Below are 24,436 nucleotides of genomic sequence, written 5' to 3' on the forward strand. Positions count from 1 at the left end.
AAAGCACCTAATTAGGCATCCATCCACGAATAAAAATGCCTTGTGGGAGTTGTGGGATCCGGCACTATACACCAAGGGACCCAAAAGGAGTCTGCCCATCTGTGCATCTGGTAATACACAGACCTCAGTAAGGGCCATGGGACCAGGGGAGCCAGCAATCCTGCCCCAAACGCTCTTGGCTGTGGCCAGGGAAGACCTGGAGAGTGCTGAGTTGGGAAAATACCCAAAGATGAGAGAGAATTTGTTGAAGTCCAGCCTTCCCAAGAGGAGATTCCAGCATGCTGTTAGAAAAAAATATATATGAGTTTGTACACAGTGGCGAGGGTAAGAGGGAATTGGCCAGTGCTGCTTTTCCCCCCAGGACAACATAGTGAGGGGCTGAGCTATCCCTTGGGGACCTCTCCCACAGGGAAAGAGGAGTAGTGAGTGAGTGCCCAGCTACCCCCAGCTGTGAGGAACACAGCTGGAGAAGCCCATTTCTCTCCAGAAGTGCCCAGTGCACAGAGGCAGGACCTCCATGGTGGGTGGGAGGGAGGAGATCAGGAAAGGGGCAGATGAAAACATCAAAGGGCATTTAAGGGATGCAATTGCTGCTGACTGAGCTCAGGACTCCAGCAGGAAGCTCGCCCACAAGCCACTGGGAGCACCTCCCCTGAGGATCTCTCCACCAGCCACAGGCACCCCCAAGGCCCCAAGACTAAACACACACCTCCCCTCACTCTGTTGCTGGCTTGGCTCTGAGTGTGGTGGCAAGAGAGTCTGGTAAAAGCAGTGCCATCAGAAAAACAGACCAGGATCTGTGGGCAAGGGAGAAGCCACAAACTTGGGCTATAGCGCCACCTTCTGGAAAACAAGAGAGGTTTCAGCAGCCAGCCAGGTGAGTTTTCAGAACCAGAGAAGACAGAAAAGCTTAAGAATCCTGCCACAAAAGAAAGCAAGATGTGTGGAGCAGGTAGATCCATATCAAGGCAGACAGAAAACCCCAGATGTAATAGCACCAATGAAAACTACACCCCATCTGAAGGCAACTAGTAAAGCTTTGAGGAGAAGTCTGCTACTTCAAGTGCAAAAGCAGCAATGAAAAGCAATAAGGAACACGATGAATCAAGGAAATATTGCACCAAAAAATAACAATAATCCTCCAATAACCGAGCTCAAAGGCACAAAATCTTGTGATCTAGCTGTTAAAGAATTAAAAATAGCTGTTCTGACCAAGTAAATGAGCTACAAGAAACAGAAAGACAATTCAGTGATGTCAGGAAAAAAATATATGAACAAAGTGAGAAATTTAACTAAGAGATATATATCATAAAAAAAGAACCAAACAGAAATTCTGGAGCTGAAGAGTTCAATGAGTGAAATGAAAAATGCAATAGAGTAGATCAAAAGGAAGACAGAGTAAGTTACCTAGAGAACAGGAACTTTGAAATAACCCAGAGAGGAACAAAGGGTGAATGAAAAAGAGTGAAGAAATCCTACATGATCTACGGGACTCAATGAAACAAACAAATATCAGAATAATCAGGTTTCCAGAAGGAGAAGAGAGGGAGAAGGAAGCAGAAAGTTTATTTCAAGAAATAATTGCTGAAGAACTTCCCCACCCTGAGGAGAAACATGAACATCCAAGTTCAGGAAGCTAATAAATCACCCCTTATCTCAATGCAAAATGACCTTCTCTAAGACATATTATAATTAACCTATCAAAACTCAAAGATAAAGAGACCATGGCTATCATCAAGAAGACAGGACACAAGGTGAGCATGTGGAGGAAAGGGAACCCTTGTACACTGTTGGTGGGAATGTAAATAGGTTCAGACCAATAGAAAAGGAAATGGAGGTGCCTCAAAAATTAAAACTAGAACTATCATATAATCCAGCAATCTCACTTCTAGGTATAGATCCAAAGAAAATGGAAACAGGCTCTCAAAAATATATCTGTACTCCCATGTTGATTGCAGCATTAATCACAATAGCCAACTTATGGAAACAACCTAAGTGTGTGTCAACAGATGAGCGGATAAAGATGTGGTACATACATGAAATGGAACACCATTCAGCTTTAAAAGGAAGGAAATCCTGCCATTTGCAACAAGGGTGGATCTTGAGGGCATTATGCTAAGTGAAATAAGACAGAGAAAGACAAATACTGCATGGTATCACTTATATATGGGGTCTACGAGAAAAGCCAAACTCATAGAAACAGAATAGAATGGTGGTTGCCAGAGACTGGGGCAGGGTGTGGGGGAATTAGGAAGAAGTTATTAAAAGGGTACAAATTTTCAGTTATAAGATGAATAAGGTCTGAATTTCTTAACATCATCAAATATCCATCATTGTTCAAATATCACTTATTGTCTCATCTTTCAAAATGCTTAGTTTGAACTTAAATCCAAACAAGATCCTTTTACTGCAATAGCTTAATATATCTCTCATGTCTCTTTTAATCTAAGATGTCTGCTCCCAACTTCTCTCTTTTTTTCCATGGATTTTATTTATTGAAAACTGTCTTGTTTTTCCTATACACCTCCCCATATTCTGGATTTTGATTATTGCATCCTTGTGAAAGACTTTAGCTCATTCCTTTGTATGCTTTGTTCTGATATATATTTTCCTATACTTTTATTTAGAACCTTTGTATATACAGTCTTATGTTCCAGGGTTGGCACTTTTAAACATGATATATCTGAGTTTTTTATACCAGTCATGATTATTTTAATAATGCTATTTTGGTTTTATTTTCATCATCTTATTTTTTGTTTTCTATTAGTTCCATTTTTTCTCTTTGGTCTTTCTTGCTCTCTTTTGAATTGATAGTAATTTTTTTTAAATTCCTCCAATTAAAAATATCTGTAGGTTTACGTGATATGTAACAGCTCTTTGCCCCAGAATTGTCTATCCCAGAAACCTGTGCATTTCCAATTTAGCATTTATCACAAGCATTTTTAGCTTACTTAAAAATAACAATAAACATTCATTGAGTGAAAAAAAAGATGAATAGGGTCTGATGATCTAATGTATAACGTGGTGACTATAGTTGATAACACTGTTGTATAATTGAAATTTGCTAAGAGAATAGAACTTAAATGTTCTTTCTCTCTCTCTCTCTCTCTCACACACACACACACAAAGTATAAATATGTGAAATGATGGATATGTTAACTAACTCAATGAGCAGACTCCTTTCACAATGTATACATATACCAAACTGTCATGTTGTACAGTTTAAATATCTTACAATTGTGCTTGCCAATTATACCTCAATAAATCTGAAAAAATAATAAATAAAAATGTCTATTGAGAAAAAAGATAAGAGCAACTGAAACTTAAGTTTCATCATAAATCTACCTCTGTGAACATGACTTCGTGGCTCTGCACCATCTGGTTTCTTTATACTTCTCTGGCTTCATCCTTAGCTCTGCTCTTGGAGCGTCCACACACTGGCTTCCTCCGATGAATTTCAGTGTCTCTCATCGCAGGACCTTGGCTTATACTATTCCTCTGCCCAGAAACTTCTGTGTCTCACCATTCTTGGAACTGTTCCTTTCCTCCTTGTTTCTAACAGACACGTGAGTTGCTGCTTCCTCTCCCTCTTGGATACACTGATGTGGGAATATTACAGAGGGTGAAAAATGGTCACTGCCCCTCACTCATTCATCTATAAAATAATTTTCTCTTAACTTGTATTTATTTTACACAAAGTAAAACTTATTATAAATACATATTCCTCAGACCAGATAAAAGAGAACTTCAGTTTCTTAAAAGTATAAAACCATGAAGCTGGAAAGTACCTAATCAAAGCTCTTACTAAACCTCCTGGCGTTGATCAAAACTAGCCACAAATTCTCTGTAACAACTCTCAACAAGCAGTGGAGTTTGTGTTCCCACATCTTGAATCTGTGTTGGCCCCGTGACCTGCTTTGACTGATAGAACGTGGCGGAATTAACACGGCAGATGTTCTAAGAATAGGTCCTAAAATGCTGCTGTCTCGTGAACAAGTGCAAGTTAGCCTCCTGGAGGATGACGGATGTGTGGAGGGGGGTCTCGGCCATCATCGCTGGCAGCCCGCAGCCAAATGAAGCTGAACACGTGAGTGAGCCCAGTTGACACCACGTGGAGCAGAGACGGGATTGCTGACGGATTTCAGCCCAAGTTGCCAACCCACAAAATCATGAGCAAATAAATGGCTGTTGTTATAACGAGCTCATATTTGACGAAGAAACAGCTGATACACCTTCCTAACCCCAGCTGTCCAATAAAGATCTCCCTTCTCACTGGCTCACAGTTTAAGTGGTTCTAGAAGAAATATTAGGAGGGATCACACACCTTTCTGTATTCTGTGAGTCACAAAGAATTTACTAATTCAATAATACTTGCGTTGCCATGTCATCATTATGTGCTGGGACGGTAAGATGCCCCTACGTGGATTCACGAGATTTTACTAAAACCCAGTGGCCACAGTGGGTTTATGAGACATGCATATGTTACCTGATATTGAAGTAGATAATTTAACAAACATTAATGGAGTCTGAAGATTTTCCGTTCATAGGTGCAAATATCATGCCAATTGACTCCAATGAGCTATGTCATAATCCACAGTCTAGAGGTTAATGTTCACTTCAAGAGTCAATCAAAGCCAACTCACAAACAAGTGAGAACACAAAGACAGAAGACCCCCCTACCTACAGGCTGAAATCTATGCTGTGCCGTGCCATGAGTCTCTGTCATGTCCTCTGTATTGCTGCCTACCCAACTAGTCACAGCTGACTTAGATCACGATTTGGCCATCTCGCAACTAAGCCTGGAATTGCAACCTTCGGCACTGATGCACTGCTATTCCCCTCTCCTCTTCTAGACCCCATTTCACAGTGGAAACAATCACAAGGCAAGAAGAGTCCCTTTCTCCCCTCCTTCCTTCCTTCCTCCCTCCCTCCCTTTCTCTCTCTCTCCTCTAGCTGAGATCCTTTTACACAAAAGAAGTCCACCTTTCCAACTTCCAGTTGTACTGACTTTGTTGCCTTACCATGAACAAATAGAAATTTCTATTGCACTTCTATGTGATCTAGGGCTCTGAAACTTAATTCAGGTCTGTTAGCAAAAACCTGACTGAACAGAAATGGGCCCTTTAGATGGGCCCATCATTCCATTTAGTTGCTGCATTTTCATCAGTTTCAAAAGATCTTGGGTCGAGAAATACTACTGGGTCTGATCTGACTTCTTTGCAATATGATATGAACAGAAATGGGCCCTTTAGATCTTGTTTCTCCCCCGTTTTCATCAGTGAAATAGCATCCCCCAGACAGCAATAAAGAGGCCATATAGTTAGAAGCCCCATGGACTTGTCAGCAGGATGGAGTCGAAAAGGAATGCTGGGGCTGAAGGGAAAGCCTTCTCATTGTGGGAGCAAGCACACACTTTTCAGAGAAAATCACAGCGGGTGTTTTGATACCTTGGACAGGTGCGCTGGGTGTGTAAGAAGTAAATGCAAGGTTTCAGGAAAAAAAAAAATCATAAGAATAAAACCGAGCATACTATTTCCATATGACCCAACAATTTTGCTCCTTGGTATTTGCCCAAATGAGCTGAAAACTTATGTCCACACAAAAACCTGCACATGAATGTTTACAGCAGCTTTATTCAGAATTGCCAAAACTTGGAAGCAACCAAGATGTCCTTCAATAGGTGAATGGGTAAGCAAATTGTGATATACCCATACGATGGATACTGGCAAAGAAAGAAATGAGCTATCAAGCCATGAAAAGAGATGGAGGAAACTTAAATGAGTATTTCTAAGTGAAAGTAGCCAACCTGAAAAGGCTGCACACTGTATGATTCCTACCATATGACATTATGGAAGAGGTAAAACTATGGAGATAGCAAAGAGATCAGTGATTGTCAGGGGTTGGAGGGGAAAGGGGTAGGGATGAATGGGCAGAGCACAGAGGAATTTTAGGGCAGTGAAAATACTTTGTATGGTATTTTAATGATGGACACGTGTCATTAATATATTTGTCAAAACCCATAGAACGTACAACGTAAAGAGTGAACCTTAATATAAACTATGGACTTTAGTTAATAATAATGTATGGATAATTTCTGTAAACCTAAAACTTCCCCCCAAAATGAACCCTATTAATGAAAAAAAAAATGTCATAAGAAAAGGATGAGGCTGTCCCATCTTGAAACGGGCTATGTGCAGGGCCCACATATCCATGAGGCCCAGCAGGCACAGGGTCTAGGGCCCATGATATTTTTTAGGGACCCACAAAGATGTTTTAATTTCTTTAAAACTCAGGAGGAAAACATGAACATAATAATACATATATTGGGCTGGGTTTTTCTGTAACATCTTCCCTTAAGATGTTACAGAAAAACCCGAACGAACTTTTCGGCCAGCCCAATATAACCATAAATCCAGGCTTTATACCACCTCAGTCATAAAATATACTTTAAAATATATGATGGGAGAAGGGGCTCATAAACGCACAAGTGTCCAGGGCCCACAAATGTTACACTAAGGTCCTTGCTGTGTGGGCGTGAAACATAATACCCAGTGAATTTGGGTGTGGGCCTGCTCTATGGCTGGGGCTCAGCTGGAAATGAGCTAAGACCTTCACACAGAGCTGGGATGTTAAGAAAAGAAGGGGCCTGGGGTTGTTCTTGAAGAAGCCTGGGCAAACAGCCTACTGGAAAAAAGGTAAAAAGCAAATTAGAAACTGCATGAGTGGGAGTAGAATGGGGCTGGTTGGGAAGCTACAGTATTTTCTGTGTAGGATAGGAGGAACTAAGGCATTAAGTACCAATTACAAAGGAACCTCCAGGTGGGAGCTGGATTTCTGGAAGCAGAGACCAGCTGAGACAGAAGAGTCCTGTTCTCAGGGTGTGGGGATGCCAGAGGGAAAAACTCCTCTCTGGCTGGGTAGAGACTAAACAGGCCTGGAAAGCACTTCTGGTGGTTGTTTGTGTCACACACACACACACACACACACACACACACACACACACACACACACACACACACACACACACACACACACACACACACACACACACACACACACACACACACACACACACACACACACACACACACACACACACACACACACACACACACACACACACACACACACACACACACACACAGAATCATTCCTGGCACAAAACCTGCGTGTGTTCTTTGTCCATCACAGATAAGATTGCTACGGCCTTGACTTAGACCCATCTCATGCCTCTCATTTTATGTGAGTAAATGAAGCCTATTTTATCAGCCCCAGAGATAAGCAATCCAACCAAAGAGTGCTTTCATGAGCGACAAAAGTTTATAAACGTTTTTATCTCCATTCTTTTGTTTGTTTGTTTGTTTTGCGGTACTCGGGCCTCTCACTGTTGTGGCCTCTCCCGTTGCGGAGCACAGGCTCTGGACGCACAGGCTCAGCAGCCATGGCTCACAGGCCCAGCCGCTCCGCGGCATGTGGGATCTTCCCGGACCAGGGCACGAACCCGTGTCCCCTGCATCGGCAGGTGGACTCTCAACCACTGCGCCACCAGGGAAGCCCTATCTCCATTCTTGTAGCAAACTTTCAAAATTAACAATGCCTGAGAGGAGTAGGTCTTACCCATAAATCCTCACTGAAGGCAATTAAAACCATCATTCCATTTAGTTGCTGCATTTTCATCAGTTTCAAAAGATCTTGGGTCGAGAAATACTACTGGGTCTGATCTGACTTCTTTGCAATATGATATAATACAGTGGTTCTCCAGCTTAGATGTGTGTAAGAATCACCTGGGGGGTTGTTAAAAAGGTAGATTCCCAAGGACCACATCCCCCCTCCCCATTTTGGTTCAGTGGATGCAGGAATCTTCATTTTTAACAAGAATTTGAGTTGGTTTAGGTGCCAGTGACTGGTAGATCGTATTGTAAGAAATACAGTAAGTCCCCAACATACTAAGAAGTTCCATTCAGAGAGCGCGTTTGTAAGTCCAATTTGTTCGTAAGTCTAACTAAGTTAGCCTAGGCACCCAACTAACACAATCGGCTATACAGTACTGTACTGTAATAGGTTTATAATACTTTTCACCCAAATAATACACAAAAACAAACACAAAAAATAAAGAAAACATTGTTAATCTTCCAGTACAGTACCTTGAAAAGTACAGTAGTACAGTATAACAGCTGGCACACGGGCTGGCATCGAGTGAACAGGCAAGAAGAGTTACTGACTGGAGGAGGGAGAGGAGGGGGGAGATGGCAGAGCTGAAGGATCGTCAGCAATAGGAGACGGAGGGCAAGCTGCAATTTCACTCACGCCTGACGTGGATGGCACAGGTTCTGGTTCCTTGCTGGATTCAATTCTATCCACCCTCTTGAAAAAACGATCCAGTGATGTCTGGGTAGTAGCTGTTTTTTTCTCACCATGGACAACACAGTAGCACCGCATTGCATTCTAAACAGCTGCTGCAACCTTCGTGTACTGTTCTATGTTCGGGTGCTATGCCTCAGAAACTAACAGTGCCTCCTCAAATAAAGAAAATCCCCTTGCCATTTCCTGCGTTGTGAATCTCTTCGGTTCTTCAGTTACTTCTGTCTCTTGTCTCTCTTCATCCTTTCTCTGGGCCTCCAGTTCCATCAGGTCTTCATTAGTAAGCTCCACGTTTGCATCTTTGAAAGTTCACAGCTTGAAGGTTCGTATGTAGGGAACTTACTGTACCTTCATGGTGCTCAAGGTATAATCTCTAGTGGAGAGAAGGGTTTCTCCATTTTTGGGGCACCTTAGGATCCCCCAGGGAGCTTTTTACAATGCTAGTGTTTTACCCTCAGACTTAGCAATTCCAATCCCATGTAAATATCCACCAGAAATATTCACCAAAAGATATATACAAGACTGTTTAAAGCATCACTACTTCATAATATCCCCAAACTGGAAAAATCCTAATGCTTATCAATCGTGGAACAAGATGTCATAGAGTGGAATACGACACAACAATAGGAATAAACAAACTACAACTTCATCCAGCAACATGGATGACTCTCACAAGCATACTTTTCAATGAAAGGGGCCAGACACACAAGAATGCACAACGTACGGTTCCATTGAAACATGTAAGTAAAGTTCAAAACGAGGCACGACTGCTCTATGGTGTTAGAAGTCCAGAGAATGGTTGTCCTTGAGGGTCTGGGGAGGTGGCGTGAGGGGCTTCTGTGTCTGTAATGTTCAGTTGCTTGCTGTGGGTGTGGTTACGTGGGAGCATTCACTGTGTGAGATTCATCAGCCTATGCCCAGGTCCTGAGCACTCGTCTTGAAGGGTATGTTAAACTTCAACCAAATATCTATTAATACTTAAGGCAAAAAAAAAAAAAAAAAAAAAAAAGGCAGTGTCTGGGCTCTACCTGAGTCCAGTTAAATCTGAATGTCTTGTGTGAGTGTGGGCGCGTGTAGGTGGGAGGTCACAGGCGTCTGCAGTTAGAAGCTTCCAGGTGATGCTACTGTACAGCTAAGGTCGAGAAACACTGCTCTAGAAAAAGCCTAATCTGGGTCTATAGCAAAGATCTTTTACTTATTAATTGTGTGACTTTTAAGGTGACAAACTGTCCCCTCAGATAAACTGACTGACCTGAACGGTTTACCTAACCTCTCTGAGCCCCCTCCTCTATCATAGGAGGTGGATAATGGTGTCTACTCAGTAAAGTTACTTTGGATGTTAAATGGGAAAATTGCACAAAAGCACTCGGCATCATGCTGACCGCATCCCTCCTCTCCTTCTCTCCTTCTCCAGGGTGGTTCCTCTTCTATCTGATTTCTCCCTTGCCTGACAGACTTTCTCAGGGGATTGTCTACCATTTGGGCTGTCTTCCTCCTTGAGAAGAAAGCGTGTCTTTACCTGGATAAAGATGGAGTTTGCAGGCACAACGTGGTGAATGCACAGGGCGGAGCACCGTGTGGAGTATGTGGACTAAATGTGCATAACACAGCACTGTTTATATAAACTCCAAACACAGGCACACTTCATACCAATAAGCGTTATGAAAGCATTGACCAAATATGTTAGCATGATGTCCTGCATGAGCAATAGAAATAAAACAGGATAAATATGTAAATCCAACACACAAAGAGGACTTTGTATGAAACAATGATGTTCATATTCCATGAGGTCAGTTCATGTACCTGACCCCCCAGAAACACACGAATGAGAAAACATAAACTGATATTGAGAAATGTGTATTTTTTATGGAAACAAAGACAAAAGCTCAGGAATCCAATACAGTTGGTTTCCTCCTACACTATTGGGAACCCCATGCCTGAGGACCCCTTCTCATGAGAACATGGTTTTCTGGGAAGCAGAAATGAAGAGAGCCTTCTGTTCTGGCAATCTTTTCCCCAAATATGTTTTCTCTTATGCTCTCGATGACTCATTTTTCCTTAATTACAAAGTTGAATACGTGCTTGATCAGTTTGGACGTCTGGGTTGCTGGTCATGGATCATTGTAAGTCATCAACCCGCACAAACTATGAGAAAATAGATGTTTGTTGGTTTAAACCATTAGGTTTGGGGATAAGTTATCATGCAGCAGCAGATAACTAATACAGCAGAGAATGCCCTTCTCGTCATCTGCCGTCTGCCAGGAACCACCACTCCGTCCAATGAGTGTGTAAAGCCTGCAGGCGTTGGCACCATTTCTGGGCGTGTCAGCCACCTCCACTAGTTATCAGTGTCCCCGAGAATTCCCAGTGCCATCCCCCACCAGATGCTACAGTCTCTCTCCTTCTTTGGTATTTGTTTACAGGGGTAGCAATAAGTGGAATACAGGGGTTGGGGTGTAAGGGTAGCAGAATAGCACAAGAGTTAGTAGTGGAGCCTCTGGACTCTGAAGGCCCGTTTGCATCTTGGCTTTTCCAGTTGACCTTGTACCTCTTTAATTCTGTTTTCTCCTTGGTATAAAATGGGATTAATAATCACATCTACATTATAGCACGGTGACAATTGAATTGGAGAATGTGTGTGGCACTTAGCACAGCGCCTAACTATAAACAAACAAATAAATGGCTCTAGAGCCCAATAATCTGTATTCAAATCCCAGCTCCACCATTCACCTTGAACAAATTACTTAACATCTCGATGTGTCAGTTCCTCATCTATGAAATGGAGATAAGAAACGTATCTACCTCATGAGGCTACTGGAAGAATAAATGAGCAAATACATGTAATATTATGTAGCACAGGCCTGTTAACAGTAATAACAATAATAGCAAACCATAATCAGAATCACCTCTCTCCTCACCTGACAATGAAGGCTTTTTTTTGCTTGTTTGTTTTAAACTAGGTAAGACTTGTGCCTGGGTCATTCTTCCTGTGAGATCAATTCTGAAGCAGATATTCCTCGGTTCGTCACGGAACTAAAACTTACTTTTTCTTTATAAATGAGTTTGAAATTAACTTTTGAGGGCATGAGCTAAAAAATGGGCTGCAAGCAACTGCTTCTGGATGATTATATCCACGTCTGAAAATTTTCTGTGTTACACCTCCAGCTTACACTGGCTTTCTCCTTTAGGTCAAGGTCTTTACTTTGATTTCCTTGTATTTCAGGATTAAAATCTACTACATTTAGGATTCCTTCTCTGTAGGTATCAGCAGGGTTTAGGGGAGACTTGCAAAATCCCACAGAGTGGGAACGGTACCTGGTGTGGATCACCATCTATACACTGGCCTCCCCTGAGATGCGACTCATCTCTCTGGTGCTTAGGTGTGACCATCCATCCCTTTGTGCAGTCATCCAAGATGTCCTCATCTCCATCAAGCCCTAGCCATACAGCCCACTCTATAACCTCCATCCAGCTCCCCTGAATATAATGTGCAGGATGAACTTGTACACGTCACAACTTTCACAGTCTCAGCCTTGAGATGTTCAGGGGCTCACGCTCCTTCAGAAACCTTACCCTGTAACTTACACACCCAAGGCCTGTAAGGTAGCAACAAAATAATTAACAGAGACCCCCAAGCTTGTCTTGCAGAGTACCAGGGAAACCAGGTATGGAAACACTAACAGCCCCTGCCACTGAGCATCACACAGGCACACTGAGGGACTAGAATGATTGATCACGAACTTTGGACATCATATGCCGAAAATCTACCAAGCGTAACGTATGGAACTCTTCCGATATTGCACATGCCACTCATGAAGACACATGGAGGACATTCACACCTGCACAGAGGACTCCTGAAACTTCCTCTTAACTTTCCACCAATCGTTTCCGAGCCCCCTCCCTGTCTTACTCCCTACTTCCACGATAAATACCCCACTCAAAAGCCCACTGGGGAGACAGAGCTGAGCTATGCCTTCTGTCTCCTCACTGGGCTGCCCTGCAATAAAGCCTTTCTCCTTCTGCAAAAGACCTTTGCCTCTTTTGGTCTTGCTGTCACACAGGGCAACAGCCCCACTTGCTCGGTTACACTTCCTTTCAGCCAACTTTGCCAGTGGACGTCAGTAACCCGGCTGTTCTCCCAATGGGACACCCTGAGACTACCTCAGGCCCACTCACCTGGACACCTCCTGTGGTCGTGGCGATCCAACAGCTTTGGGAACCAGGAGATTCCATCCTAGGCTTGGTGTCTTCCCCACAGCCTCACCCCGGGAAACGAGGCACAGTTCTCCTCTGCTTTAGGATGTCCCAACTCAATAGGGTATCCACAGATGCCTGAAGATATTAACAATAATCACCTCTAAATGTGGGACTATGGATGGGTTTTATTTTCTTACTTAATCTATTCTTCATTCTCCACTGATTTTTCTTTTTATATTTTACAAAGAACATAATATTAAAAAATGAAAGTTGTAAATAATTACTGAAACATCACAAACAGTAAGGTGTGTTATTCTATAAATGGTAATACAAAAAAAAACCTCTCAATTTTGAACCACATTTCACATGATAAACTAAAACAAATTTCCCTTGACCACATAATCCTGCTTCTGGAGAACAAGCCTAAAATTAATCAAAATGTGTCCAATGCTTTACTCACAATGCTATTCCTTGAAATATTATTTATAATAGAAACAAACTAGAAATAAACTAAATGTCTAAGAATAGGGAGAATGATTGAGTACCTTATAACCATAAAACAGAATTTTTTACAACAACTAAAAATGGTTGATGTAAAAACAATTTTAAGAAGAGCATTTATGAATGTATAGAAAAGTGTATTTTGTGGTCCTAAGTTTAAAACTGTATGTGTAACTGAGCAGGACTCTATGGGGCCTTCTTGGAACTGACCTCCCCACAAGTCCTCTGCCTGTCCCTTGTCAGTAGAAGAACTTAGGCAAAGAATAAATTTAATCAGAGAAGTGAGAAAATGCAGAAAGGAAAATAGTCAAGCAAGAAAAAATAATAATAGTTTAACCATTTAACAAAGTCAAGGACCTTTAGTTCCTCCGCAAGGGCTATAGATAATGTTCTGAGCCATGTCCTTCAAGCTCTATTCCAGATATTGAAACCCCCATCAAGTATAAGAAGTTAACTGTATGCTGCTCACAAGCATGGAGACCCCAGACCAGTTGGAACCAATAAGGTTGATGATGTTGACTCCCGACTTCCTCACCACCAACCTATCAGAAGAATGTCCACGAGCTGACCACACATCCCACAAGCCTCAGCACGTAGCCCCTTCCCCTTTTCCCTGTATATATATGCACAGAAACAGCACTCTTGTAATGGTATCATGAGTGGTGAGAATATAGATGATTAATATTTCCTTGCTTATAATCTACATTTTCTAGTTTTACTATAATGAGCATGTATCATTTTATTATCACAAAGCTTTTTTTCTTTAAGGAAGTGACAAGAATCACTAAATAAATATACGAAGAGTGTTAGCATCCTGTCCAGGTGGTTAACAGATAAACATATTCTTACACTTCTGTAACTTCCATGTTCTGAGGGAAAAAATTTGCAACTGTTGAGCAATTAGATAGGAACAGATTAAAATACATGCACCTTTTTTATTTTCCACTTATTAAACTAGCAAAAGAAAAGAAAAATGGATAAAATCTCTAAGTGTCACTCTCATAAAATAATCCATGCATTTTTTTTTTTTTTTTTTTTTTTTAATCCATGCATTTTGAATCAGGGAGAACTGGACACAAGGTTGCAATATGTGAAGTTCATTCACATGAATCAATATTACAAAAGGCTGAAAGGGCTTTCCTGTTCTTTCCAGGGTTGGAAATGTCTGTCCACCCCCAGCCTCTAGCTCCTCCCTCTGCAGCCAGAGTCAGCACCATTAAGCGGGGCAGAAGACAACGAATCTGATCACTCACGACCATTTTGCACTCACCGTGGCCACCCTTGTGGAGCTCAGTACTAAGGCCAACTTGGGCCTGGGCACCTGGAAGGTATGTATGCAAGGATTTGGACACCTACTTCCCTCGAGGGGCTTTGGACATTTTCTCCTGTCAGTAGGGAAAGCTCAGAGGCAAGGGTTTGGAGAGGTAAATGTTGGGCCCTGGAGGCAGGACCGAGGTTGCTTTGCTTTCTCAGGGCTGATTCAGGCTGCAAAGCTCCAAGACTGGCTTTTTCCAGCAGTGGTGAGAGCTTTGCTAGCAAGTATCAAGTTTTAAGCAGTTTGGGGACTCAAAAACACACTTGCTTTCCTGGGCACTTTCTCTCTCAGCAGCCGTTCCCTCTCAACTCCCCCTGGCTCTGGGACACTTAGAGGGCCCTGGGTTGGCTGCTGTGGCCTGGGGGGTTGGGAGGAGGGGCTGGGAGGGCTCAGGAGGCTGCCCAGGCAGCATCAGCAGTCCCTGGGAGAGTGTTGAGAATCAGAAGCTGAGACCCCACCCCAGCCTACTGAGTTGGAACCTGCTCTTTAACGATCTCCAGAGCATGGTAGAGTCTGAGAAGGCTGTGACCACAGGGAGGGTGGTCCCAGAGAGAGAGGCGCCTGGGCTGGGAGTCGGGGAGCTCGGGTTCCCCAGGTGTTGCTAGAGTGAGCTGGCAGAACCCAGAAAGGCACTCCGAGTGCTCAGGGAAGCAGACTGCGGAGCCTCTCTTAGGATAGGCTTAAAATGTCTTCCCATCACTTTCTAACTGCCTTCGCTCTCACTTCCGTCCTTGATGGCGCCATCCTAACTGGTTCCAGTTCTCTACTTACCTTCTTCCCTCTTGTCCCTCTGTTGAGTCTTTCTCCTCTGACTCCGTCCTTCTCTGCACCTGGTTTTCTCATCTCCTCTCCTGGGTTAGAAGGTAGGCTCCCTCCTCGTCCCAGGACTGCGTCATTCTCAGGAAGCTCTCTCGGATAATCTGGGCGAGCAAGATTAATTCCAGCTTGATTCATCCCAGCTTCTCTTGCTTGAACAGGGCTGCTTTTCTCCAAATCAGAGCTTTGACTTTGACACAGATGTGACAAATAATTACTTCCACATCTCCAGTGAATCTGCTCACCTCGTCCAAATTTACCCAAAAAGGGGACTTCCCTGGTGACGCAGTGGTTAAGAACCCGCCTGCCAATGCAGGGGGCATGGGTTTGAGCCCTGGTCCCACATGCCACAGAGTAATTAAGCCCGTGCGCCACAACTACTGAGCCTGCGCTCTAGAGCCCGTGAGCCACAACTACGGAAGCCCGCGCGCCTAGAGCCCGTAAATCACCGCAGTGAGAAGCCCACGCACCGCAATCAAGAGTAGCTTCAGCTCGCGGCAACTAGAGAAAGCCAGCGCACAGCGAGGAAGACCCAACACGGCCAAAAATAGAAGAATAAATAAATAAATTTATTTAAAAACCCCCACTAATCTGAAAAAATATAAAGCTAGATAAACTGGGAGATTGGGATTGACATATATACACTAATATGTATAAAATGGATAACTAATAAGAAACTGCTGTATAAAAAAATAAAATTGGAAAAAAAAGAATATAGCACTCAAAGCAGTATTGTATAAAGATATAATCAATGTGATGCCAAGTATTTGATACTAAGTATTCATCAAAGATACCATATACTTTTGGTCTTTATTTTTGTACAATAATTACTTTTTAAAAGACAAAAGTTGGATTACTAGGTTCAACTATGCTTCGTCAATATTGCTTCTTCTAGCCCTACAAAGCAATACTGGATCTACTCTAATAAATGATTTTTCATTGGAATAAATAAATAAAAAGTTTACCCAAAAAATTATGTTCAGAATTTCAGAATTAGATGTAAGGATTATGAAGTGAAACATTTTCAAGGTGTAGGGATGATGTAATTTTTAAGGCTTATGTGTTTACCAGTGAAGGTCAAGTAGGGTGTAGTGATTGGGAGGGGCATCCAGGGATGCTTCTTTCTTTTATTTTTATGTATTAATCTGGCTGCTTTGGGTCTTAGTTGGGGCGTGCAGGTCGTGGTGCGTGGGCTCTTGGTTCTGGAGCGTGGGCTCTAGAGTGCTTGGGCTTACCTGCCCCACAGCATGTGGGATCTTAATTCCCCAACCAGGGACGGAACTCACATCCCCTGCATTGGTAGGTGGATTCTTAACCACTGGACCACCAGGGAAGTGCCCAGGGATGCTTCTGAATGCGTTTATTATTTCATGATGAAAGAAGAGGTTTGAAAAAGATTTTGTGAAAGATCAGTATGAAGTGTTTTTCAGTTTGCCTTTGCTAGATTAGACAGAATGTGGTATTTTTAATGCCCTTCCTCCCTCCCTTCCTTCCTCCCCTCCCTCCTTTCTCTTTCTTTCTTTTCTTCCTTCCTTCCTTTCTTTCTTTTTCTTCCTTCCTTTCTTCCTTTCTCTCTTTCTTCCTCTCTTCCTCTCTTTCTTTCTTGCCTTGCGGGGGTCGGGGGGAGGAATAAACCCCATTCTTACAAGGATTTCTATTTCTCCTTTTTCTGAAACAACAGCTATATAATGCCTTGCATCCATTGACTCTTAGGTGTGTGCCCAGTGCTGTGCTGCAAACTTGACATTCATTGTGGCCCTTAACACAGTGACCTCATGAGGCAGGTGCTATTGTTATTATTCCCATTTTGTAGACTAGGTTTAGAGAAGTTAAGTAATCTGCTCAGGCCACACACCTAGTATGCGATGAGCCTGGATTTATGCAGTAATGACCATTTTCTCTCTCTGAAGATTCCTTTGAGTTACTTCAAAATCCAGTCTTCAGCCTGGTCATTAGAAAGAGGTTGCAGTCTCTTCCACACACCTGGAGACAGCTCCCGGCTGGAGGGTGAACCTGGATTAGAAGGGAGTGGGCTTGAGCTAGGATACGACATGAGGCTATAATCATAAAGTTAATTCACTTTCCTTCCTTCTCTTTTGAAAAGTTTTCCAAAGCACGTTTTCTTCCCAGGTGTCCCCTGGAAAAGGGGACCCCAGGTAAACCTTGGTTTGGAGAAGCTGGGCTGTATAGGAGAGCCTGTTGAAGGTGGTCTGGGGATAAGAGTCTATGATGGTCTTTTCTTTTTCCTTCCAGTCTACCCCAGGCAAAGTCAGAGAGGCTGTGAAAGTGGCCACTGACATAGGATGTCGCCACTTGGACTGTGCTTATGCCTACGAGAATGAGCATGAGGTGGGGGGAAGCCATTCAAGAGAAGATCTGAGAGAAGGTTGTGAAGCAGGAGGTGGGAGGACTGCACTTCAAGGCAGGCAGAGTATTGGATTTGGTCAGCACCCGGAACTCTGCCAGCCTTTGCTCTAAGTACTCTGGTCATTTCCCCCGCTGCCTTTATAACATCCCTGGATACAAACATCCACACTCTAGCTCAGTATTGGTGTGCAGAGACGCTCCTCCTACCTTACCCATCTCGACTGGGTTTTCCCTTTGTGGGGATGGCTCCATTGAGCCATGGCAGTGCCCTTAGCATCCCCGTTCCCCATCAGTGGGCTCCATCTGCCCCGTGGCAGTTAAAAGCTAAGGCTGCAGTCAGAAATGGATCCTGAAGCTCCACCTTTTTTTTTTTTTTTTTTTTTTTTTTGCGGTGCGCGGGCCTCTCACTGTTGTGGCCTCTGCCGTTGCGGAGAACAGGCTCTGGACGTGCAGCCTCAGTGGCCATGGCTCACGGGCCCAGCCGCTCCGCGGTATGTGGGATCTTCCCAGACTGGGGCACGAACCCGTGTCCCCTGCATCGGCAGGTGGACTCTCTACCACTGTGCCACCAGGGAAGCCCTAAAGCTCCACCTTTCAGCACTGTGGTCTCAATGGTTGTGGCCCAGACGTTCTCAGCCAGCAGGTATTTTGGAAAATGGTGGGAGCGTTTTTTATTGTCATATATGAATTTCATTTTAGTTCAGTCTAGTAAAAGGCAAGTTACAAAATGTTATTGAAAAGGCTTTCCTCCTGCTTTCCTCTCTCTCCATGGGCTGAATGGAAAATTCCTCTTCACGCTTTGGTTAATCCTTACGACAGTGGATCCTGTACCAGGTACTCCTGTCCCAGAGAGGACTAAGCCAAGCCAGGATCCCTGGGGTCCCTCTAGCACTGCCCAAAGGTGTCCCTTTCTATGACAGGCCATGGAGGAACTGGTGGACAAGGGGCTGGTGAAAAACATTGGGATCTCCAACTTCAACCACTTCCAGATCGAAAGGCTCTTGAACAAACCCAGACTGAAATACAAACCAGTGCTTACCAGGTAAATTCTGTTTAGTAAAGGGTAAGGGTCCTGCGCTATTACTTCTTAAACATTTGGAGGCAAGTTCAGTGCTTTGCACTGAGTCTCATTTGAAGGTCAGTCATCAGGTACTTCGTTGGTCATGTGAGATGGCTCTTGGAGTCTGGTTTAGCCAGGCTAGCAGTGGGCAGTGTTTGGCTTCTGCTTGACAGTCTTTTATTGTGTGTAGAACTCCCTATGAGCAGCTCAAAAAGCAGGTGCACTTTCCTAGTGATGAGGATTGTTCCCCTTTACAGATTGAGTGTCACCTATACCTCAGGCAGGAGAAACTGATCCAGTACTGCCAGTCTAAGGGCATCACTGTCATGGCTTACAGCCCTCTGGGCTCTCCAGATAGACCTGGGCGAGGCATTTGATCTTTCTCTTGACATTCTTTAAGAAAAGCCATCAGATGGCTAGTGGGAAGCTGTTGCTTAGCACAGGGAGATCAGCTCAATGTTTTGTGATGACCTAGAGGGGTGGGATAGGGAGGGTGGGAGGGAGGCTCAAGAGGGAGGGGATATAGGGATATATGTATACATATAGCTGATTCACTTTGTTGTACAGCAGAAACTAACACAACACTATACACCAATAAAGAGTATAAAATTATACTCCAATAAAGATTATTGGAAAAAATAATACTCCAAAAAATTATACTCCAATAAAGATATATATATTTTTAAAAAGCCATCAGAAAGAAAAATACATGTAATGCAATGTGCCTGGCATACTCAAACAGTGGGGAAAATATGGTAACTTTACAAAAAACAGCAACATGCCTGACCCTCTGGAATTACTCCAGTTCAGCCACCCAGCACTGGATCAACCTTTGCAAAATTACTGACACTTCAAAGCCCATGGGTAAGACATGAAGCTTTCAAATCCTGCTGCCTTGTCTCCCACATGGAGAAGACTGATGATCAGCCTTGGGACCATCGCTGGAGTAATATTTATTTACATATGGTAGCCATGGTGATTATTCACACCAGCCATCTTTCTCCCTCTAGGGCCAAGGGTCCTTAATCTAGGACTCGTCCCTACTGGAGGATCCCAAGATTAAGGAGATTGCTGCAAAGCACAAAAAATCCACAGCCCAGGTACAAGGTATATAGTTTCTTTTCCGTCCAGCAGATCAGTCTTGTGTTTTATTCCTTGTGCTGTCTTCATTTAACTCCTTGAAGGCGAAAAAAACAGGAAAGGAAGCCCACTGAGGCCCTTCCTTGAAAGCCTGTTTGTTTGGAACTCCAGGAAATCCCATGGTTATCACTGAAACAAGGATGGCATCTAACGGCTTCTGTTGAGTCCTGTTGTCCAGGAAGAAGAGCATGGCTATACAGCCAAAAGATCTGGGTTCAGATCCCAGTTCCACTACTTATCAGCCTCATGACCCCAAACACTGTCCCAAGCCACTTTCCTTATTTTTAAAAAAGGAAGGTTATGAGGGCCTCCCTGGTGGTGCAGTGGTTGAGAGTCCACTTGCCGATGCAGGGGACACAGGTTTGTGCCCCGGTCTGGGAAGATCCCACATGCCGCAGAGCGGCTGGGCCCGTGAGCCATGGCCGCTGAGCCTGCGCGTCCGGAGCCTGTGCTCCGCAACGGGAGAGGCCACAACAGTGAGAGGCCCGCGTACCGCAAAATAATAATAATAATAATAAATAAATAAAATAAAAAAGGAAGGTTATGGAGTTGTTGTGAGGATTAAGGGAGATACTGGCAGAGGACTGACAAGCTTCTGATAGTTATATAAAGTGCTCAGTCAATACTAGCTGTTGTACTAAAGATACAGTGAGTGGCAGAGATGTTTTATTTTTCTGAAAAAAAGTAGAGGGAGCAGTCCTTGTAGATAAGTGGAAACACCACGTCCCCTTCTGCACGGGTTCTGGTCCGGTTCCATATCCGGAGGAACGTGGTCGTAATTCCCAAGTCTGTGATGCCAGCACGCATCGCTGAGAACTTTCAGTTAAGGTTCCAGCTGGTTGGCCCTGGTTTTCTCAGTGGAGGAGGCGACGGGAGAGATTCCCTCACCAGGCCTCTCATGCTGTCCCTGAGTTTTCTGTGGGCTTTTCCCCCTTCCCAGCACCTTGCAATCTCTCAGGCCAGGGAGCTGACCTCAGAGCTGAGATGAATGACTAAGGATGGGCTGGGGGAGCAGCCGGTGAGGTCCTGTCAGGTCTGAGCACAGCTGTACCTCTGATCTGATCACGGGGACTCTGCTATCTTGAGGATATGAAGATTTAAAAGGATAAAGAATAATAATAACCAACATGCATGGAGAATTTACCCCGTGCCAGCACTATTCGGAATGCTTTTTGTATGTGTTACTCACTGAATCCTGCAAGCACCCCTTGGAGGTAGATACTCTTACTCACATTTTACGGAAGATGAAATGCAGGAATGGGGAGGCCAAGGAACTTGCTCAAGGCCACCCAGGTTGTAAGTGGCTGAACCAAGTTTCAAAGGCTCTTGGGAGATCTTTGGTTTCGCTGGCAATCAAAACGTCATCTACATACTGAAGTAAGGTTCCTTCGTATAACTGTAGGTCCATTAGCTCTTTGGCTAGGGCTTTCCTGAAAATGGTGGGGGCGTTCTTGAATCCCGGGGGGAAGCACGATCCAGCAAAACTGCTGTTTCAATTTGGTCTCTGGGTCATCCCATTCAAAAGCAAAAAATCCTGAGATTTGGGACTTAAGGGTGTGCAATAAAAGGTGCCTTGTAGGTCCCAAACCGTAGGGCCAGCAGAAATCCCAGGATAAAGTTGTAAGTAAGGTATAGGGGTTGGCTACCACCAGATGAATGTCCTCAGCTATCTGATTTATTGCTCTCAGGTCCTGTACAAAGTGGTATTCGTGGGTCCCCGGCTTCTGGACTGGTAGGATGGGAGTGTTGTATGGTGACTGGCAGAGGCAGATGAGGTTATGTTCAAGGAAGGCAGATATCACTGGCTGGATTCCCTTTCTGGCATGTTCCCTTGAGGGCTATTGTTTTAAGTTCGGGATCTTAGACCCTGGATGGAGTTTCACCTGTACAGGTGTTACCATCTTTGCTCTTCTTGGCCTCCTATCTGCCCAAACATCCTATCTTACCTTCTGCAGGATCTCTTCAGGAAATTCCAGGCACTCAGTCTTTCCTAGCTATAGTAATGTTGCTGGAAGCGAGCAAGTTTGTTCTGGTGGCACCTTAATGTCCATCCTTTCTTAGGAGAAAGCGACTCTTGCATTTAGTTTACTCAAGAGGTCTCGTCCCAGCAGAGGTATTGGACACTCAGGCATGTACAGGGAAACTGCTTCAAATAAGTCTCTCCTATCTGACACTCCAGTGGCTTCCAAAAGGGCTTTTGGGGAGGTTTTGGAGACAGTCACTATCTCTGAGGAGGCTTTGGCCAGTTTAGAGTTTAGCACAGAGAAAGTAGGTCCGGTATCAATCAAAAAATCAACAAGCTTATTTCCCACAGTCATTTTTACCCAGGGCTCCTTGTGGGAAATATCAGTGGAGCCAGTAGTTCCTAGGAGAGACCCTGGGCCCTGTCATTCTTGGTCACTATCAATCATCTGGGGCATCAGCAGAAGGGGCTGTGAGCAAATTATTTCCATATCTGAGGTTTCCCTGGCACTCTGAAAGGCAAGCTTGGGGGTCTCAGTTCATCATTTTGTTTCTACCTCATGGGCCTTGTAAATGACAGAGTATGGTGTCACACTTCCCATCCACATTTTTATATTTTTGCTATTTATTTATATACCCATAAATAATCTATGAGATTGTTTTGGGTGTTTTTTAAAATTAAAGAAAAATTTTCCTTCATGTGATTATGATTATGATTTCCTTAATTAAAAAGCTTAGGTATAGGATAAAAAGATTAGGTTCCTATTAATAAGTTATATGACGTTTTTTGTTTCACTTGAATTTAACCAAACAGAGGTGAATTAAAATGCTGATACAGAGAAATATTTTAAAAAACAACTTCCTAGTTTTTCCTGACTTCACTTTTCACGTTTACATCTCGAGTAATGAGAACTTTGCAGGCCTCAGACCCTTCAATCTCACAATTCTAACCAAGATAATGAATCCATCCTAAAATTTGTTCACTGATTTTGGATTGCTGGGAATAAAGCCACACTAGTCATCAGCTAAACCTGAATCCAGTCTAAGGTATACACTACAGGTGTGTGTCAAATTAACTCTTTCTATTCTATGATTACGTGATTATGTAGTGAACTTGCCTTTTCTTACGGGGAGAGAGGTTGGGGAGTGATGGGGAGGGGAGGATGGTGAGGCGGGGTGTGGAAAAGGAAGGCAGCTTGTCATGGGAAGTAGGGGACCAGGGAGTGGGTCCTCATGTGTTCCAGGTATGTCTCTCCCCCGGTATTTTTGGATTGAGCTGGAAAGATGGGTACCAGCTAACTGGAAATCTGAGAATCACTGCTGCTGTCCTACAAGTCCCAGGGAGTCTCAGGACTAGACTGGACCCATTAGTATTTAAGTCAGATCTGGTAAATGCCAGCCAGATGGTAGCAAACTCCAACTGGGACCTGGAGGGATTTGACTTTCTCAATAAGACCCCATAATGCCCAACCTCTCAGGCCTGCTTTAGTCATTCATTAACTTGCAATAATTGCATTTTACATGACTAGAATTTTGTACCCTACTTATTGCATTATCATGAGATTTTGCTATACATTATAGAGTTAAAAGGGGTACAGATTAGAGAGAGGCTCCTGTAGAAAATAATTTCCAGTAAAATTTGAAAGGACCCTCATCAGTGAACATTGTTGGAAATAAGCATTTTTTTTGCTTTAATATTGAGTACACATGAGTATAAGAGTGAAACATAAAACTGAACGTAAAAACCATGCAAAAATAATAGGCTGTAAAGAATCTTGGAAAAAACCATTTGCCATGAATGTGACAGAAAATAGATGAGTAATTTTCTTACAATCAAACAAGCTTATTCAAATCAGTAAGAAAAATCTAAGATGTCAAAAGAAAAGTTGGTGAATGAAAATTGGCCAATAAACAACATGAAAAGTTATTCATACTAGTAACCAAAAATGCAAATTATAACAAGCTATCTACATTATCAAATCAATAAAGCCTAAAATAAAAGAAAAATCTATATAGCAAAATAAACATGTAAGCAGGTTTTTTTTCTATGTGGTAACCAGTGAATTTCATGTTTGTTATTCTCTTACATAATTTTCGTATTTTCTAAAATAGGAAATTCATGTTTACAGTCAGAGATGTAAACATTAAACATTTTTTAAGCATTAAAAAAAAATAACAAGGATCCAACTCAATCAGTTATTTCACACACCTATGGGGAAAGTCAAATTAAAGAAACATTTTTACTTGAAGTCATTTTCATTCAGTTGGTCTTTCAACTTTAGAAAACAAACACCCTGAGTGTACTACAGGGTAGAATGTGATTACATTGTATTTAAAATTCTATCCAGTTTGTTTTTTTCTCATTTGTTGTCAGTAGGGTAAATGTTTTCCCAGCAACTCCAGGGAAGTGCTGCCTTTCAGCACTTTTGTTGGTTCAAAATGGTCAGGCCCCACGTCAGTTAGGGAGAGATGGAAAGACCAAGGAGAAGACTATGACCATTGTTTAAAAGTTATGCACTGATAGGTGGTTGGAGGTTACCACTGTGTTTGTGGCCTAGGGCCTTTGCCCGGGTTATTCTCAATGCTTGGGATGCTTTATCTACCCTCAGATAGTGTGAGTGATTCTCTGCCTCATAGTCTTCAGGTCTTTGCTCATTTATCATCTTCTCAGGAAGCCCTTCTTTCCCCACCCTATTTAAGATTAATCCATCTTCTCT

At 43.1% G+C, this 24,436-nt stretch overlaps 1 protein-coding gene across 1 annotated transcript; it reads left to right on the forward strand.

The window, feature by feature from the left end:
* The first annotated feature begins 1,724 nt into the window (after positions 1-1,724).
* Positions 1,725-20,745, forward strand: LOC101334254 (aldo-keto reductase family 1 member B10). The gene is given in 10 exon segments (XM_033862697.1): positions 1,725-1,754; positions 14,289-14,387; positions 17,444-17,542; positions 17,544-17,591; positions 18,478-18,599; positions 18,850-18,986; positions 19,423-19,481; positions 19,649-19,716; positions 20,496-20,595; positions 20,698-20,745. Coding segments are annotated over 10 exon segments (810 nt in total).
* The last annotated feature ends 3,691 nt before the right edge of the window (positions 20,746-24,436 follow it).

Source organism: Tursiops truncatus, chromosome 9 (assembly GCF_011762595.2).
Source record: "Tursiops truncatus isolate mTurTru1 chromosome 9, mTurTru1.mat.Y, whole genome shotgun sequence".
Lineage (NCBI taxonomy): Eukaryota > Metazoa > Chordata > Mammalia > Artiodactyla > Delphinidae > Tursiops > Tursiops truncatus.